Here is a 17500-nt window from a genome sequence, read left to right as displayed (position 1 = left end):
TGATTTTTAAACTATCTAAACGGATATGCAAATTTTACAGAGTAACCATATTTAAGTCAGTAAAGAGGGTGTCGTAGCGGTAAGTTTAAAAAAAACTGAACTGCAATATCAAGAGCGTTTGGAGAAAAAAGGCAAATCCAACTTCGTACATATTGACATTGTATCAAGAATGCAGTTTGAAGTCGTCAAGTCCAAAGAGGAAACCAGTCATCATGGCAAACATCAGAGCTCAGAAGATGAAGGGATCGAAATTCAAATGAGGACATCTCGTAAATCTCAAGGCCAAGCATGTCGTGTGTGGCCCCTTAGTGAGCTTCACCTCTTGTATATAGCACCATGGTTGGATTTGAGCTCAATTATGGTGCAATTTATTTTGAGTAAGATGACGTCCCAAAGTACGCATGTGCATTGACTGTGTTTTCAATAGAGTGTGGGTAAATCAATTAAACATTGTCGTTCGTCAACAGAACACAAATGTGAAAACTTGGCACACTCTTATTCCAAGCGTTAAGTATAAAAAGTATCAAAACACTGTGGGCTGAGCGAAGGAGGTCTGAGTTCTGTTATAGCACCGAGGTACTACCTCGCTAATCGATCTCACTATGTAGGCCTCTCTGATCAGATCAGAGGACATCCATTTAGGATGAAGCCAGAGCGTCTCAGACTTTCCTAGAGGCATTGGCAGGAACGCTAGTTCCTCGTATGTGGCCCCTTAAGCGAGCTTCGCTCAACCCGTTTGCTATACATTTTGTGTCACTTATATATTGCATCTTTGTCTCATTTTCGCTCGATTGTGGGTGTTATTTATTCTGTGTTAAGTTTCTATCAAGTGCGCATGCTCAGTAAGGACAGAGTGGCCATGAAATCTTTCAAAGTTTCTCGATAATCAACGCGGCGTTAAAGACAAATATGAAATCAGGCCAATCGTTTCGGAGAAACTTGTAACATGCAGAAAAGATTCATCTTCCAGACAAGACTGTCTTCAGAAGGGAATTTGCCCAAAATAACCATAATCAAATGTTCTTCTTTTCAGGGTTGTACGATGTTGCAAATCCACAATCTTGGACAAATTTTCGAGAAATAAGATAGACTTCATTGTTTTATCAATGTTGAACATTGATTTATAGCATTTTTCTAACATATGTCCCTCAAAAATAGCAGTGACGGACAGAAAATACTAATGATGTATAAATTCTCTATATGCAACAGTCTTTACACCATAAAAAAACATCCCTAGTTGCATTTGAAAAATCACTAATCGTTTTCCCAATCCCTATGAACAACTCAAATGAATGAAAAATGAAGGAGCTGAAGTCATCGCTACTGACAAAGTATCGGGCGTATTTACCTCTTTTTAGAGGATATCAGTGTGCAGTGGCTGATCTCAAGTTCCGAGCTGTAAACCGCAAAGATTATGAAGAGAGAACTTGGTGATTATCTGGGAATGAACAGATGTTGTAGAATATCAATGGCCAGATATCTGGCCAAAAATATCTAAAAACCAAAGTTGATGATCTTTCTCATACGTCGTTTTTGCTGTAGTCGTTTCAGATATGTGCATCGAGCACTCGGCGAACTTCCTTTTACTCTTGGCTTCTTTTGCTTCTTTTATATACTCAATGAGGCCTTTTAAGATATTACGTCAGCCGACTACACTTCTTTGTCTCATTTCCTTTAATATTAGATTAGACGTCGCTAATTTTTCCAAAAAAGATTACCGGCACAAGAAATGGGCGTGATCTCTCAGGTAAATTTGAGTCAAGCAAATAAAGAAAAGTTTGAGATATTCCAAGCGTTAAATATAAAAAGTAAAAAAACACTGTGGGCTGAGCGAAGGAGGTCTGAGTTCTGTTATAGCACCGAAGTACTACCTCGCTAATCGATCTCACTATGTAGGCCTCTCTGATCAGATCAGAGGACATCCATTTAGGATGAAGCCAGAGCGTCTCAGACTTTCCTAGAGGCATTGGCAGGAATGCTAGTTCCTCGTATGTGGCCCCTTAAGCGAGCTTCGCTCAACCCGTTTGCTATACATTTTGTGTCACTTATATATTGCATCTTTGTCTCATTTTCGCTCGATTGTGGGTGTTATTTATTGTGTTAAGTTTCTATCAAGTGCGCATGCTCAGTAAGGACAGAGTGGCCATGAAATCTTTCAAAGTTTCTCGATAATCAACGCGGCGTTAAAGACAAATATGAAATCAGGCCAATCGTTTCGGAGAAACTTGTAACATGCAGAAAAGATTATCTTCCAGACAAGACTGTCTTCAGAAGGGAATTTGCCCAAAATAACCATAATCAAATGTTCTTCTTTTTAGGGTTGTACGATGTTGCAAATCCACAATCTTGGACAAATTTTCGAGAAATAAGATAGACTTCATTGTTTTACCAATGTTGAACATTGATTTATAGCATTTTTCTAACATATGTCCCTCAAAAATAGCAGTGACGGACAGAAAATACTAATGATGTATAAATTCTCTATATGCAACAGTCTTTACACCATACAAAACATCCGTAAATGCATTTGAAAAATCACTAATCGTTTTCCCAATCCCAAGGAACAACTCAAATGAATGAAAAATGAAGGAGCTCAAGTCATCGCTACTGACAAAGTATCGGGCGCATTTACTTCTTTTTAGAGGATATCAGTGTGCAGTGGCTGATCTCAAGTTCCGAGCTGAAAACCGCAAAGATTATGAAGAGAGAACTTGGATTATCTGGGAATGAACAGATGTTGCAGAATATCAATGGCCAGATATCTGGCCAAAAATATCTAAAAACCAAAGTTGATGATCTTTCTCATACGTCGTTTTTAGTGTAGTCGTCTCAGATATGTGTATCAAGCACTCGGCGAACTTTCTTTTACTCTTGGCTTCTTTTGCTACTTTTATATACTCAATGAGGCCTTTTAAGATATTACGTCAGCCGACTACACTTCTTTGTCTCATTTCGTCTAATATTAGAGGTCGCTAATTTTTCCAAAAAAGATTACCGGCTCAAGAAATGGGCGTGATCTCTCAGGTAAATTTGAGCCAAGCAAATAGAGAAAAGTTCCCGATATTCCAAGCATTAAATATAAAAAGTAACAAAACACTGTGGGCTGAGCGAAGGAGGTCTGAGTTCTGTTATAGCACCGAAGTACTACCTCGCTAATCGATCTCACTATGTAGGCCTCTCTGATCAGATCAGAGGACATCCATTTGGGATGAAGCCAGAGCGTCTCAGACTCTCCTAGAGGCATTGTCAGGAACGCTAATTCCTCGTATGTGGCCCCTTAAGCGAGCTTCGCTCAACCCGTTGTCACATCGGCTATACATTTAATGTCAGTTATATATTGCATCTTTGTCTCATTTTCGCTCGATTGTGGGTGTTATTTATTCTGTGTTAAGTTTCTATCAAGTGCGCATGCTCATTAAGGACAGAGTGTCCATGAAATCTTTCAAAGTTTCTCGTTAAGGACGGTGCCTGCTAATTCAAAGGTATTTTTGCGCAGTTTACTGAATATGCGGAAAAAGCAGATCTTAACAAATGTTATTAAAATCCAAAATGAAAATTGAGGGTAACCACGCATTTTTCGAAGGTACTTAATCAACACTATTTGTCAAAAGTTTTAAAATACAAAGCAATGTATGGCGTTTTTTTCCAAATTGAAGCTCAATTATCTCTAATAAATGCGTGGTTACCCCCAATTTTCTTTTTGGATACCAAGATCACTTGCTAAGTGCTGCTTTCTCCGCATAATTTTGAACCGCGCAAAAATATCCCTGTATTAATAAGCACTGGCAATAGGAAATCCGAGTATCTCGAGATGCACACAGAACGTATGCGCAATAACAAATAATAGGCACCGTCCTTAATCAACGTGGCGTTAAAGAGAAATATGAAATCAGGCCAAACGTTTCGGAGAAACTTGTAACATGCAGAAAAGATTCATCTTCCAGACAAGACTGTCTTCAGAAGGGAATTTGCACAAAATAACCATAATAAAATGTTCTTCTTTTCAGGGTTGTACGATGTTGCGAATCCACAATCTTGGACAAAGTCTTCGAGAAATAAGATAGACTTCATTGTTTTACCAACGTTGAACATTGGTTTATAGCATTTTTCTAACATATGTCCCTCAAAAATAGCACTGACGGACAGAAAATACTAATGATGTATAAATTCTCTGTATGCAACAGTCTTTACACCGTAAAAAACATTCGTAGTTTCATTTGAAAAATCACTAATCGTTTTCCCAATCCCAAGGAACAACTCAAATGAATGAAAAATGAAGGAGCTCAAGTCATCGCTACTGACAAAGTATCGGGCGCATTTAACTCTTTGTAGAGGATATCAGTGTGCAGTGGCTGATCTCAAGTTCCGAGCTGTAAACCGCAAAGATTATGAAGAGAGAACTTGGATTATCTGGGAATGAACAGATGTTGCAGAATATCAATGGCCAGATATCTGGCCAAAAATATCTAAAAACCAATTGAAAGTTGATGATCTTTCTCATACGTCGTTTTTAGTGTAGTCGTTTCAGATATGTGCATCAAGTACTCGGCGAACTTCCTTTTACTCTTGGCTTCTTTTGCTACTTTTATATACTCAATGAGGCCTTTTAAGATATTACGTCAAGCCGACTACACTTCTTTGTCTCATTTCCTTTAATATTAGACGTCGCTAATTTTTCCAAAAAAGATTACCGGCACAAGAAATGGGCGTGATCTCTCAGGTAAATTTGAGCCAAGCAAATAGAGAAAAGTTCCCGATATTCCAAGCGTTAAATATAAAAAGTAACAAAACACTGTGGGCTGAGCGAAGGAGGTCTGAGTTCTGTTATAGCACCGAAGTACTACCTCGCTAATCGATCTCACTATGTAGGCCTCTCTGATCAGATCAGAGGACATCCATTTAGGATGAAGCCAGAGCGTCTCAGACTTTCCTAGAGGCATTGGCAGGAACGCTAGCTCCTCGTATGTGGCCCCTTAAGCGAGCTTCGCTCAACCCGTTGTGACATTTGCTATATATTTTTTGTCACTTATATATTGCATCTTTGTCTCATTTTCGCTCGATTGTGGGTGTTATTTATTCTGTGTTAAGTTTCTATCAAGTGCGCATGCTCATTAAGGACAGAGAGGCCATGAAATCTTTCAAAGTTTCTCGTTAATCAACGCAAAGTTAAACACATGTGCAAATATGAAATCAGGTTAAACGTTTCGGAAAAACTTGTAACATGCAGAAAAGATTCATCTTCCAGACAAGACTGTCTTCAGTTCTTCCTCGTATGTTGCCCCTTAAGCGAGCTTCGCTCAACCCGTTGTGAGATTTGCTATATATTTTTTGTCAGTTATATATTGCATCTTTCGTTGTTTTGCGCTCGATTGTGGTTGCAAAACAAAAATGCTGTTTTATGTTTTTATCAAGTGCGCATGTTTATTAGCCCTTTTTTTTAAAGTAAAGAGTGGCTATAAAATCCTATAAAGTTTATTGTTAATCAATGCAACGTTAAACGGAAATGTGAAATCAAGCCAAACGTTTCGGAGAAACTTGTAGCGGAGGAGGATGTCTTCCGAAAAAACTGTTTTTGTTTGGTGTGTGATTTTCGCGTTGTGAAAATATTTGGGAATCAATAATTATATAATTCACTTTGTTTGTGATGAATCTTCGCAAGAAGCGAGAGAATTTTCCAAGAAAAAAAACATTGAAGTAACGCGCGAAAAAATGCTGTAAGAAAAAACGGAACATTGTCTTCTATTAAACTAGAACATTTTGTCTCATTATCAATGATCTTGTGAGTGAGTCCCGTCTTAGAGCCTGGGAAACAAAATCGCAACATTTCTGTTTACAAGTAAAGGCCAAACAATTTCTGCAAACGAATTGATAACTCCAGAAGGTGATTAAAGAATTTTACCAAGAGGCCATATTTGCTAGCATCACGTATCATCCCCTGCCCAAGTCAAACAGATTACTCTTTAGCTCCAAAAATACAAATAGGAATTGTTTATTCAACTTGGTGCATTAGTCGGTTCACGGTTTCATATCATTTACAAAAGAGGTGTTTTTATATTAAAAGTTATGAAAGTTAGGTTCTATTAAATCATTAAAGTAAATTCCAGTTATTACAATACAAGATGCGTGTGGTGGTCAAAGTAGCATTTGCCTTCGGGTTGGACACCATGGTCCTTATAAACAAAAAGGATATAATAGAATAGAGAAGTTCAAAATTCTCAGTTTTTCTCAGTTTACTTATAAGGTCACATAGCTTAGCTTATAGTTCCGGCGCAAGTTACGGCCAAATTTTTGTCCCTTTACGTCTAAGCATTTCGCACACTTCGTATCAAGTCAATTAGCATCAGACTTTAAAAGTGTTTAGCTTGGCGCCCGGTCCCTGTTCACAAGGCTTGAGTAACTTTCACAAGATAACGGGCACTGTTTCTGCCTTCCAAGGGAGTCCGTTTAGCACAACGACAACTGCAATTCTAAAGGAAAGAAAAAACAATAAATCAAAACCCAACAACAGATATCGGGCCAAAATACAAATTTCAAATGAAGCCTTAATAGGGCCTGTTTCGTATTCTCACGGTTAGACTGGATCTAGCATGGAATGGAGGCTAATGCAGAGGAAATAATTTGCATGTGAAAAGATTCCCCGCATTAGCCTCCATTTCATGCTCGATCCAACCCAACCGTTAGAATTCGAAACTGGCCTATTCTTATAACTTCATGGTTAAGTCCCTTAATCTTCTTGCAAGCCATCATATTAATCCCTTGTAAAATGCAAATGCTGTACCGGGGTGACAAACAGTGTAACAAAAGATGTAATTACTGGGTTAAAAGTCGTTTTAACAACCTAGATAATAAATGGTGTAAAAAATGGTATAAGAAACGTTGTAAGAAACGGTGTAGGAAACGGTGTGGGAAATTGTAGGAAATGGTGTAAGAAACGGTTTTAGAAACGGTTTAAAAAACTTTATAGGAAACAGTGTAAGAGACAATGAAAGAAAAGATGTAAAAAAACGGTGTTAGAAACAGTGTAAGAACGATATAATAAACGGTGATGGAAACGGAGTGAGAAACGGTGTTAAAGCCAGCATCAAAACAGTTTTTGAAACGGAGTAAAAAAAAAAATTGTAAAAAACGGTGTAAAAATGTTATAAGAAACCGTGTTTGAAACGATGTAAGAACGGTGTAAGAAAGGGAATTAAAACGGTGTAAAAAACGGTGAAAGAAATGCCGTGAAAAACTGTAAGAGAAACTGTGTTAGAAACGGTGCAGTAAACGGTGTTACAAACTGTATAGCAAACGGTGAGAGAATTTGTCTAATAAACGGTGTTAGACACGGTGTAGGAAACGGTGTAATGAACGGTGCAATAAACGGTGTCAGAACTTGTCTAATAAACAGTGAAACAAACGGTGTAATAAACAGTGTTTGAAACGGTATTAGAAAAGATGTCAAAAACGGTTTAACAAATGGTTTTAGCAACTGTGTAATAAACTGTGCTAGAAACGGTGTAAAAACGGGGTAAGAAACGGTTCAAGAAACGGTGTAATAAACGTTGTCAGAAAAGGTGTAATGAACAGCTTTAAAAACGGTGTAATAAACAGTGTAACAAACGCTGTTAGAAAGTTGTAAAAACGGTGAAACAAACGGTGTAATAAACTTGTAAAAAAGGAAGTTAGAAACGATGCAATAAACGCTGTAAGAAACCAATAACAAACGGTGTAATAAACGGTGTAATAAACAGTGTTAGAAATGGTTCAATAAACGGGATTAAAAACAGTGTAACAAACGGTATTAAAAATGATGTAATAAACGCTTTCGAAACGGTGTAAAAAACGGTATAACAAACGGTATTATATATGGTGTAAAAAAGACGTTAGCTGCAACAAACGGTGTAAGAAACGGTGTTAGCAACGGTGTTACAAACGGTGTCATAAACGCTGTGAGAAACGGTGTAATAAAAGGTGTTAGAAATGGTGCAATAAACGGCGTAAGAAACTGTCAAATAAACGGTGTTACAAACGGTGTAATACACGATGTAAGAAACGGAATAATAAACGGTGTGAGAAACTGTCAAATAAATGGTGTTACAAACGGTGTAATACACGGTGTAAGAAATGGTAAAATAAACGTTGCTAGAAACGGTGTAACAAACTTTGTTAAAAACTGTTAGAATCGGTGTCAGAAACGGTATTATATACGGTGTAATAAACAGTGTAACAAACGGTATTATACAAGGTGTAAAAAACGACTTTAGAAAGGTGTAAAAACTCTGAAACAAACGGCGTAATAACCAGTGTAAGAAACGGTGTTAGAAACGGTGTTAAAAACGGTGTAACAAACCTTGTACCAAAGAGTGTAATAAACGGTGTTAGAAACGGTGCAATGAACGGTTTGAGAAACGGTGTTAGAAACTGTGTAATAAACCGTGTCAGAAACGGTGTAACAAATGGTGTTAGAAACGGTTTAAGAAACGGTGTACAAAACGTAGTAATAAAAGTTGTTAGAAACGGTGTAATACACGGTGTAAGAAACGGAATAATAAACGGTGTTAGAAACGTTAAAAACGGTGTAAAAAACGTTGTTAAAAACAATATAATAAACAGTGATTAAAACGGTGTAGCAAACGGTGCAAAAAAACCTTGTTAGAAACAGACTAACAAATGGTGCAATAAACGGTATTAAAAACGGTGTAAGAAACGGTGAAATAGACGGTGTCAGAAACAGTGTAATAAACGGTGTTAGAAAAGGTTTAAAGAACAGTGTAATAAACGATGTCAGAAACGGTGTGAGAAGTAGTGTAATAAACGGTGTAATAAACGGTGTAACAAAAGTTGTTATAAACGATGTAATAATGGTGTTAAGAACCGTGTTAAGAATGGTGCAAAAAAACAGTGTAATAAACGGTGTTAACTACTGTGTCAGAAACGGTGCCATTCACGGTGTAAGAAACGGTAATACAAACAGTGCAATAAACGGTTCAAGAAACGGTGTAACAAACGGTGCAATAAGCTTTGTTAGAAACGGCGCAAGAAACGGTACAATAAACGGTGTTAGAAACAGTGTAATAAACAGTGTAACAGACAGTGCTATAAACGGTGTTAGACACGGTGCAATAAATGGTATTAGCAAAGGTGTAGTAAACGGTGTAACAAATGTTGTTAGAAACTGTGCAATAAGTGGTGTTAGAAACGGTGTAAGAAACAGTGAAAGAAACAGTGTTAGAAACGGTGTAAAAAACGGTGAAAAAAACGGTGTCATAAACTGTGTTAGAAACGGTGCAATAAAACGGCGTTAGAAATGGTGCAATAAACGGTTTTAGAAACGGTGAAATAAACGGTGCTAGAAACGGTGCATGAAACTGAGTAATAAACGGTGCAATAGACTTGTTAGAAATGGCGTAACAAATGGTACAATAAACGGTTTTAGAAACGGTGTGAGAAACTGAGTAATGCAATAAACGGTGTTAGAAACGGTGTAACAAAACGGTGTTAAAAACTGTGTAATAAATGGTGTCAGAAACGGTGAAACAAACGGTGTTAGAACGGGTATAAGAAACGGTGAGTTAAGTGGTGTAATAAACGGTGTAACAAGTCAAGTTAGTTTCTTGTGATTGGCCTTCGGGATGCTGCGGAAGTCTCATTCGCAGGAAATTCAGTCTAAAAATAAATCGGTCTGCCAAAACGCCGTGACAGGAATATAGGGCTGTTAATCGCTCCTAGTCATGAACTCCTGACGGTGTAACAAGCAGTGTAATAAACGGCGAAAGATTAACAAACAGTAGTGAAGGTTTGCGCCCATGCTTTCAGGTCTACCAAAAAATCCAGAAGGCGGTATTTCCTTTGACACCTCAGTGTTTCCTAGCTTAATTCTCCGACTTTTGCACTTTCGAGTTATCTCGCGAGAATCTCGTTACTGGTTTTTGGGAATAAGCTTTACATGGTCAAGAATTTCTGTTATTGGTTGCTGTCATCCCGTACATTCAAGGGATTACGGAATCTATCACCAAGAGAGTTTTGAGTAGCCACAACGTAAAATTTACCCAAAAGCCTTTCCAGACGTAAGCCATATTTTTGCCAAACTTATAAGAATCCCGTAGCGAGAGAACAATGAAATGACATTATTTTCTCGATCCCGTGCAATGACTGTGATTACGATTACTTATTATTCCACTCTTACGCCATTTTACCATATTTGGTCAAGAGAACGCGCAAAATATGAGACGGTAACACACTGCAGTGTCCTGGTTTGGCCGGTTTAGAACAGAGCAAATACGGACGGAACGGGAGTTTTTCAATAAAAGAAATTGTTTTCAACAGAATGCAAAGCCTGAGAATTTAGCTTGTCATTGCCTGTCACTTGTCATTTCGTTTATCCTTTCAAATTAAGGATATTTGGCCAGCCTTTTGTGCTGTTTCGTCGTTCGCATGCGCCCTGAACAGATGATGCATTTTTTAAAAATACACTCGGCTTACGAAATTGAATTGAAGAAAAATAACATCTTTTTTAGTAGTGGAATAATAAATACTACGCAACTCGCAACTCGCAACTCGCAAAATATCAGCGCGTATTATATCTTAAACCATCAAATAAGATGTATTTATTACATGGCACGAAATGGAGCACTCTGATTGGCTGGTTTTGTGTCTGGATTTTTACAGTACGGACAATTGCCATGGAAACAGTCCTTTTCCTATGTTTTCTCTCCTCCGAAAAGTCAGTACTCGGTTTTGCGGCCGATCTGTGAAGTGATTAAAAAAATATTTTTACCCTTCTTGTTAACGTGGTTCGTTATTATAATTGCTTCAATTTAAAAGACGTAGATTTGTAAGGTTAATGGTCAAGTAGTCTGTCAACACAACTTGTAGAACGCAATAGTTATGTTCAGTTGTTTTAGGATAACCTAGCCGTAGTAGTGTAGGAAAGCGTACACCGTTCCCATCGACCTCCGCCTTCACAGATGTGTTCAGAAATGCACATAATTAGATGCACTCCGATTTCAATAAGCGTCACGAAGTGTCCCCTTGCTCTTCTCGCCAACTTCAACATCACTCGTGTCGACTTCTTCTTTACGTACAACTGTGATAGAAGTCTCCTTTTGGAATGGTGCTAGTTCCTCAGTTTTCCAAAAGAGAATATAAGCTAAAAAAGGAGACTTGAAGACTTGAGAGCCATATCTGTTCCTCGATACAGTTCGTCCTAAATGTTAGCAAGTTCAATAAATGTATTAAGTGGTCTTAAAACAAAGCCGTTTGACAATAGGCTTACGATATCAGTCCTGGAACGGTTTCGATCCTGCCTAAGAAGCCTGAATATCGGTGAACAGCGATTTACAATAAAGTCAACATCTTGTTATCGGCAAGTATGTAAATACTACGTACTGTATGTAAGCGATCGTCGGTTCTCCACAGACCATTATCCGTGCCGAAATGCTCACTATTTCAGTGTGATTGTTCAATATCTTGATGATTAGTTAGTTGAAGAGCCGCTAGACAAGACTATGGGTCGCGAATGTTAGCAGTAGGTTTGATTTATCATCGTAATTTCCGGAGGTGTTCAGTGCAACTTTTGTGCCTGTGGAACTTGGAACCTAAGAGTTTGTTGTCGTTTTTGGAATGTCGACGGAGTCAGTTTGCTGAAGTTCAGTTTACTTTGACAGCGGTCAGTTTAAAGACCCACCTTCAACCGAGAGGCATTGCGTGCCGCGGAACAATTTTCATAGATGAAAATCCATCCAATCAGATCGCCACGATAAGCAATGCGAATTGAAGGTGTAAAAGGGCATCGAAGGTCTTTTTGTTGATTTCATTTTGTCGTTGGATTCTTTATAAAACTGATAATGACATTAATTACAATATTTTGCCCTTTCAGCTGTCGTAACGTCAAATGTTTATCCCTTAATTAAGTGAAAAAAGTGTTTGTATCGAAAAAATGAATTTTGAAATCACTTATTTTCACTTAAACATTTCCTGGCGGTGCCATCTTGAATAATTGTAACGAATAATTGTTTTCGAGTAGATTTGATTGCAATAGACCTAATCGGCTAACTCAATGTTGTACCCAATTCAAACCCTTTGGGAATAAAACGTTTTGTTCCAGGTATTTCCATATCATTTAAATATGAATGCTACATTATCATAGAAATACAATACACAAAGAATCTTAGTCCCGGGAGATTTGAATTGGGTACAACATTGAGTTAGCCGATTAGGTCTATCATTATTTTGTTCAGTTTAAAATTGTTCATTAGTCGGAGTGAAGGTTCTCTTACTCATTAAAAGCACTGGATTGCGAATGGAGTTTTGAGAGATTAACTTTCTACCATTCAGATCTATCCAAACTTGAACTGAGCAGTTTATGATATACTTTTTTAAACTATTATTTCTGCATTTCAAATTTCTAAGCACAGTAAACATTCATTGCAAGTAGATACTAACATTTCTTGGAGCCTTAGGGCCCAGTAATACGGGCAACAGTTTTCGTACAACTTGTCGCGCAACAATGTTGCGTTGCAAGTTGAGATGGTTTGTTGCGCGTATTACCACCTTCTTGCGCAACAAATTCTTATGTTGCAAAAAGTAGACATCGCTTTTACTTTTTGCAACACGAAAATTTGTTGCGCAAGAGGGTGGTAATACGCGCAACAAACCATCTCAACTTGCAACGTAACATTGTTGCGCGACAAGTTGCACGAAAAACGTTGCCCTTATTACTGGGCCTTAAGATGAAAGCAAGTCTTTTGCGCCGCCATCACCGTCCTTATTATCATAAAAGTTTGACAGCGTGAATTAAAATAGTAGTTAATAACAATTCGATGTCTTTCGAAGTATAATTTACCTAGCATCTCTAAATATTTAAGAGTTTAACTTTTTAATAATTGGTTTGTATTTAAAAAATTAATTTTAGAATCACCTATTTTCACTTTAAATTTCCCGGCGCCGCCATCTTGAGTAATTGTCACGTGTTACGGTTTTGTTTTAGAACAATAGGGCAACCGCGAAACGTCACAATTATTCAAGATGGCGGCGCCCAGTAAATTTGAAAACCAAAACAAGCGTTTTTCATGATTCATTTATTTCGGATACAAACCCTTTCATTGGAAAACGTTTGAACAATTTTGATTGTAAACATTATGTTTTGTGGTTTCAAGTTATTTTCTTGTTTAAGTGACTTTCACGTAAGAACTAGCAAAATTTAAAGTGAAAGCAACATTCCTCATTATAGGTAAAGCTTTTAAACATTGTTAGATTGACTTAGAAATGAACGACAATGACTTGATTATGAACGTGAAAGAAAAGTAACGACATAAAGCAAACGTCTTGCAGCAAAGCATTGCGAAAACTTACCTGCCTAAAGAACGAAAAAAGTGAATCCCTATTCTTGATCCAGCAAAAGTTCCGTGACAGCCACAAACAGAAAACCGACAACCCAGTACATCTTGCCGCCATGACAGACTGGCAGAAATTAGCGAGTGAAATTATGAAAATGTAATGATTATGGTTTAGAGCGATAAGAGCCAATCACTGACAACTACGTCGTTGATTTGCAAACGCGTTTTTACGCTGATTGCAGGCATAAAAAGATAAAAGCAATAAAAGAAGTTATTTATTCTGTTTTCCAAGCAATTAGGCTCAAAGAGCAAAAAGCAACCCTTAATTTATCTGCAGTCGAGATCAATGTCGGTTCTGACAGAAAACAAGAAGAAATACATCGGAGAGAATCGAATAATAGATGGCAGGACCTAAAAGTCATCTTGAAATTAGAAATCTTTGATCCACACTTTTCAAAGTGTACGATTTATGCACCTTTGGCTATCTGCATCATTTGGATTCCATATCCGCTAAGTTTGGATTGCGGGGACGTGCTCTAACCATATGGGCAGTGCCAGCAGATGCTTGATTGAAATTAAAAAATTCTCAATACAACAACTTTGTCCAATTGACATCACTGAGCTTCTATAGGCGGTCATGATATCACATGGTTGTATCATTTAAAAAATGTTCTCCTCTTTTTTTGAGGCACAAATGTCTGCAATTGCATAAATCAAGTCTTTTACTAGGCAGAAAAAAATGTTCGAAAATTAAAAATTGCATCGCCCGCAATCATCGAACAGTCGATTACCCCCCGAGTTTGGGATGGGAGCTCTAAACACGTGAGCAGGCCCGGCCGATGTTTATAGCTTTCTTATTAAGTTTAGCTTGTGTTTCCTTTGATATGTTTCGATGTTGCTTTACGCTAAAAGTCATCTACTAATCTTGATACTAACAGGCAAAATTTTAGCCACACTTTTCAAGGGGTATGATTCATTCACCTTTTTTGTTATTCGCGTTTTTAAAAGCACAAACGTGTGCACTTTAGGAAACAAGGCCAGGTCGATGCTTACCGTAGTCTTAAGACTTAAAGTAGTGTTTCCTTTTTTTACATGTTACAAGACGCCAAGTCATTTAGTAAGAAGAAAATTTTGATCCGCACCTTCCACGGAGTATGATTCATGCACTTTTTAAGGTCTGTGTACTTGATTTCAATCCATTTTTCCGTGAAAAGGAGAGAGAAATGCGTTACAATTCATTGCCGGGGTTCGTGACAGGAATTCCAGTTTGCAGTTAGTCTCAAAGTCGAATTTGAATTTTTTCAATTTTATTGCCCAACTCTTGTCTAGTGGCTGGAATGTTCGACACTGGGGAGGGAAGGGCGTGGGGAATTTGTGAGTTCGTTTCGTGACATAAAATGCCTCCTGCAAAAAGAAACGGAGGAACTTGGAAACGAGTAGGATTCTATGCGCGCTTTAGACCTCTCGCTGATGGACAGAAAATAGGACTAGGAGTGCTCAATATCAAATTTTACTAGGATAAGATAAAATAGCATATCAATAAATTACAATATTCTTTGGTATTTAAAACATTCAGATAATAAAGCAGAAGATACCAAGCTTATAATTCTCAAATTAAAGAATTAGTTTCACAGGGTTACCTTGGATATCACGTTTGATATTACCACCTTCATTCATAAAACCTTTCCACAACTTTACGTCAGTTTTTACTGCTTCAAAATTCACTTAAAAGATGCAAAAGACAACACCCCTTTTTTCAATGATTTTAAAGAAGGTTTTGACGATGAACAAGATACAGTTTTGTAGTAAAAGTTTGTGTCAATGACAGATGGTGAAAACGAGAGAAGAATATCTTGCCACACTTTTTTACGACACTAAAAATACGCGAATTTCGCGTGGCGTGTACAAAACCAAAATAACTTTTTTTTGTAGTTATCCAATGTTTCGCGCATCCAAACTTTCGTGTCATCAACTTTTCGCGAAATTGAAGTGTCACGAAAGTTAAGTATAACTTTGCAGAATTGCTGGCTACCGTTAAACAAAAATGTATCATAACACCTTCTTCGATAAATAAGAAAACTAATATTACTTTTCTGGCTGAACTTCGGTGTGATAACCTTGGAAAGTCACGAATGACAGAAAACCGAAGAAAAAAGTTAAAAACAAAAAAAAAAAAACAGAGAACAAAATTGGTTAGCAAAGTAAAGAAAAATATGTCTGTTTCTTACACCGAAGAAATTCCCTTTCTTATTATTAATTTTAAGAGCTTCACTAACATTTAGAAGCAGAAAAATATGCTTCAAATTCAGCGCCTTGGTGTCAACTCATTCTCAAGGACATTTGAAGAAACACAATTGGATTGATGTGCGACAACAACTGAAGAGATGTGTCGTTTATCAACAAACGTTTCAACACCTTTCATGATGAGTTCTTTTCGTCGACTCTCAAACCAACTGTGTTCTGCAGTGGATGGAAGCTCAACTGCACTTTTGCTACCTTAAAAATTGTAGAGGACCTTCGTATTGCAAACCCTTCAAGCTCCATCGTCAACATACTAACTTTTTCTGACTGAACTTAAATATCAGATGTAAACCTCTATCCAAATAGGACATTAATTTTTTCATCTTCGATAGTCGAGTTCATACTTCTCATTACTACCTTGATGTAAGACCGAAGAAATTACAAAGAGAAAAATGAGATTGAGCACTGCTTCATGGGGCTTAAAAAGGGTTTACAAGAAAGAAGGGAAGATATCACTTTTTTGTTTAACATGCTAGATGTAGAGTAACGGGTATTTAATAAAAATGCCGTTCAAGATTCAAGCATAGTTCATTGTTAAATTCAACCTGACAACATACACCCAAGCCAAAGCAGTACAATAAAGTTCGCTTCATAAGTCATCGTCCCAGACCCCCCTCGGCCACCTTACGATGATCTACATTGTAAAAGTGAGCTATAGCTGAATTTGTTGTTAAACGGCAGGACGTTAGTGTCATCTTTGCATATTCTTCACTTTGTTGTCTTCATCGTTATCTTTTATATCTCTTTTAAAGCCTTATCTTTTACCCAGGCCATATCTAATGCCACGTGAAAGAGGACCAATGTGTGTCTTTTGCTTTGTTTCATGGGACATTGTATATCAGTTATCAAATACCGCTGGGTGTACAGTAAATGTCCTGTTGACTCTCTCTTTGGCCCAAACCACATATTGCCCTGTGATAGAGGCCTTGTAACACTCAGTATGTCTGCATATCCTTTGCTTTGTTATATAGATCACCATACATATCTTGTAAAGACTTGTTAAACACTGCTCGGTTTGAAGGTCCTGTAAAAGCTCTCTTTTGGCCAGACCATGAGTTGCGGTAAGAAATAGGCCCATTAACACTGCTGAAATACATCGAAGGAAAGAAAATATTAAGTCCACTGTGTACTATGAACACCCCACTTCCCTTCTCCCATAAAAACATTAAGGGAATGGGAAAACGTTCCCAAGAGAGCAAGTTTTTAGAAAATTAGAGGGGAGGGGAGGGGGGAGTTTTAGGACCTGAAATGTAAGACTTTTCTTTGGCTCTGTGAAACAGGTTCTTTAAAGGGTGTTTTCTCTATCAATTTAATTGGCCAAACAAATTAGTATTTTTCACCTTTTCTCAGGAGAATGCACTGCATATAACTTGCTTGTTAATAGCCCCGCAAGCTGTAAATTTGACACAGAAGGAAGAGAGTTGCTGTGTGTAAACTTATAACAATATTATTCAAGTCACGTACTTTATTGCCACTGCTCACTCAATACGAAAATAATAATATTTATTTTAGATGTCATCTAAAGAAGAATCTGAATGACCAGTCATTTTATTGTAAATAAACCATGATCCTGTCAATAAGCCTTGTGTAAACCCTCTCTAGAATGTCACTATAAGAAGTGTTAAGAGCATAGCAGAATTATGGCCACAAAGCTTTGCACGCAAGGGGAAAGTTAACCAGATCAACGAAATTCGCCTGTCAAAGTTGTCACTGAGGTGCTTAAATTACAAAAATCATTAATTAGGTTGATAGGTTTTTTTTTAGGTTTTCAATTGAGTGTCAAAAGTAATTAGGGAATTGCTATTACTTCACTCAGTGATTGGTTCAAAGTTCTCGTGCCATTTTTTCAACCAATCAGAAGTGAAACCAAAACCAATCAT

The 17500-nt window shown here is 37.5% G+C and overlaps 1 protein-coding gene across 4 annotated transcripts in view; it reads right to left on the bottom strand.

Annotated features, from left to right (window-relative positions):
- Positions 1–14815: 14815 nt before the first annotated feature.
- Positions 14816–17500, bottom strand: part of LOC137973023 (spermatogenesis-associated protein 6-like) — a 14016-nt gene continuing 11331 nt past the window's right edge. The window contains exons 11-12 of one of the 4 annotated variants that reach the window (XM_068819734.1): positions 16961–17013; positions 14816–16706 (exon numbers count right to left, since the gene is read on the bottom strand). In XM_068819734.1, coding sequence (XP_068675835.1) covers positions 16998–17013 — 16 coding nt within the window. In that variant the 3' untranslated portion in view covers positions 14816–16706; positions 16961–16997. The remainder of the gene's footprint in view (positions 16707–16960; positions 17014–17500) is intronic. The other 3 variants (XM_068819735.1, XM_068819732.1, XM_068819733.1) reach the window with 3 other exon arrangements.

Source organism: Montipora foliosa, chromosome 10 (genome assembly GCF_036669935.1).
Source record: "Montipora foliosa isolate CH-2021 chromosome 10, ASM3666993v2, whole genome shotgun sequence".
Taxonomy (NCBI): domain Eukaryota; kingdom Metazoa; phylum Cnidaria; class Anthozoa; order Scleractinia; family Acroporidae; genus Montipora; species Montipora foliosa.
The sequence above is the reverse complement of the archived record's forward strand: the minus strand, read 5'-3'. Positions and strand labels throughout refer to the sequence as shown.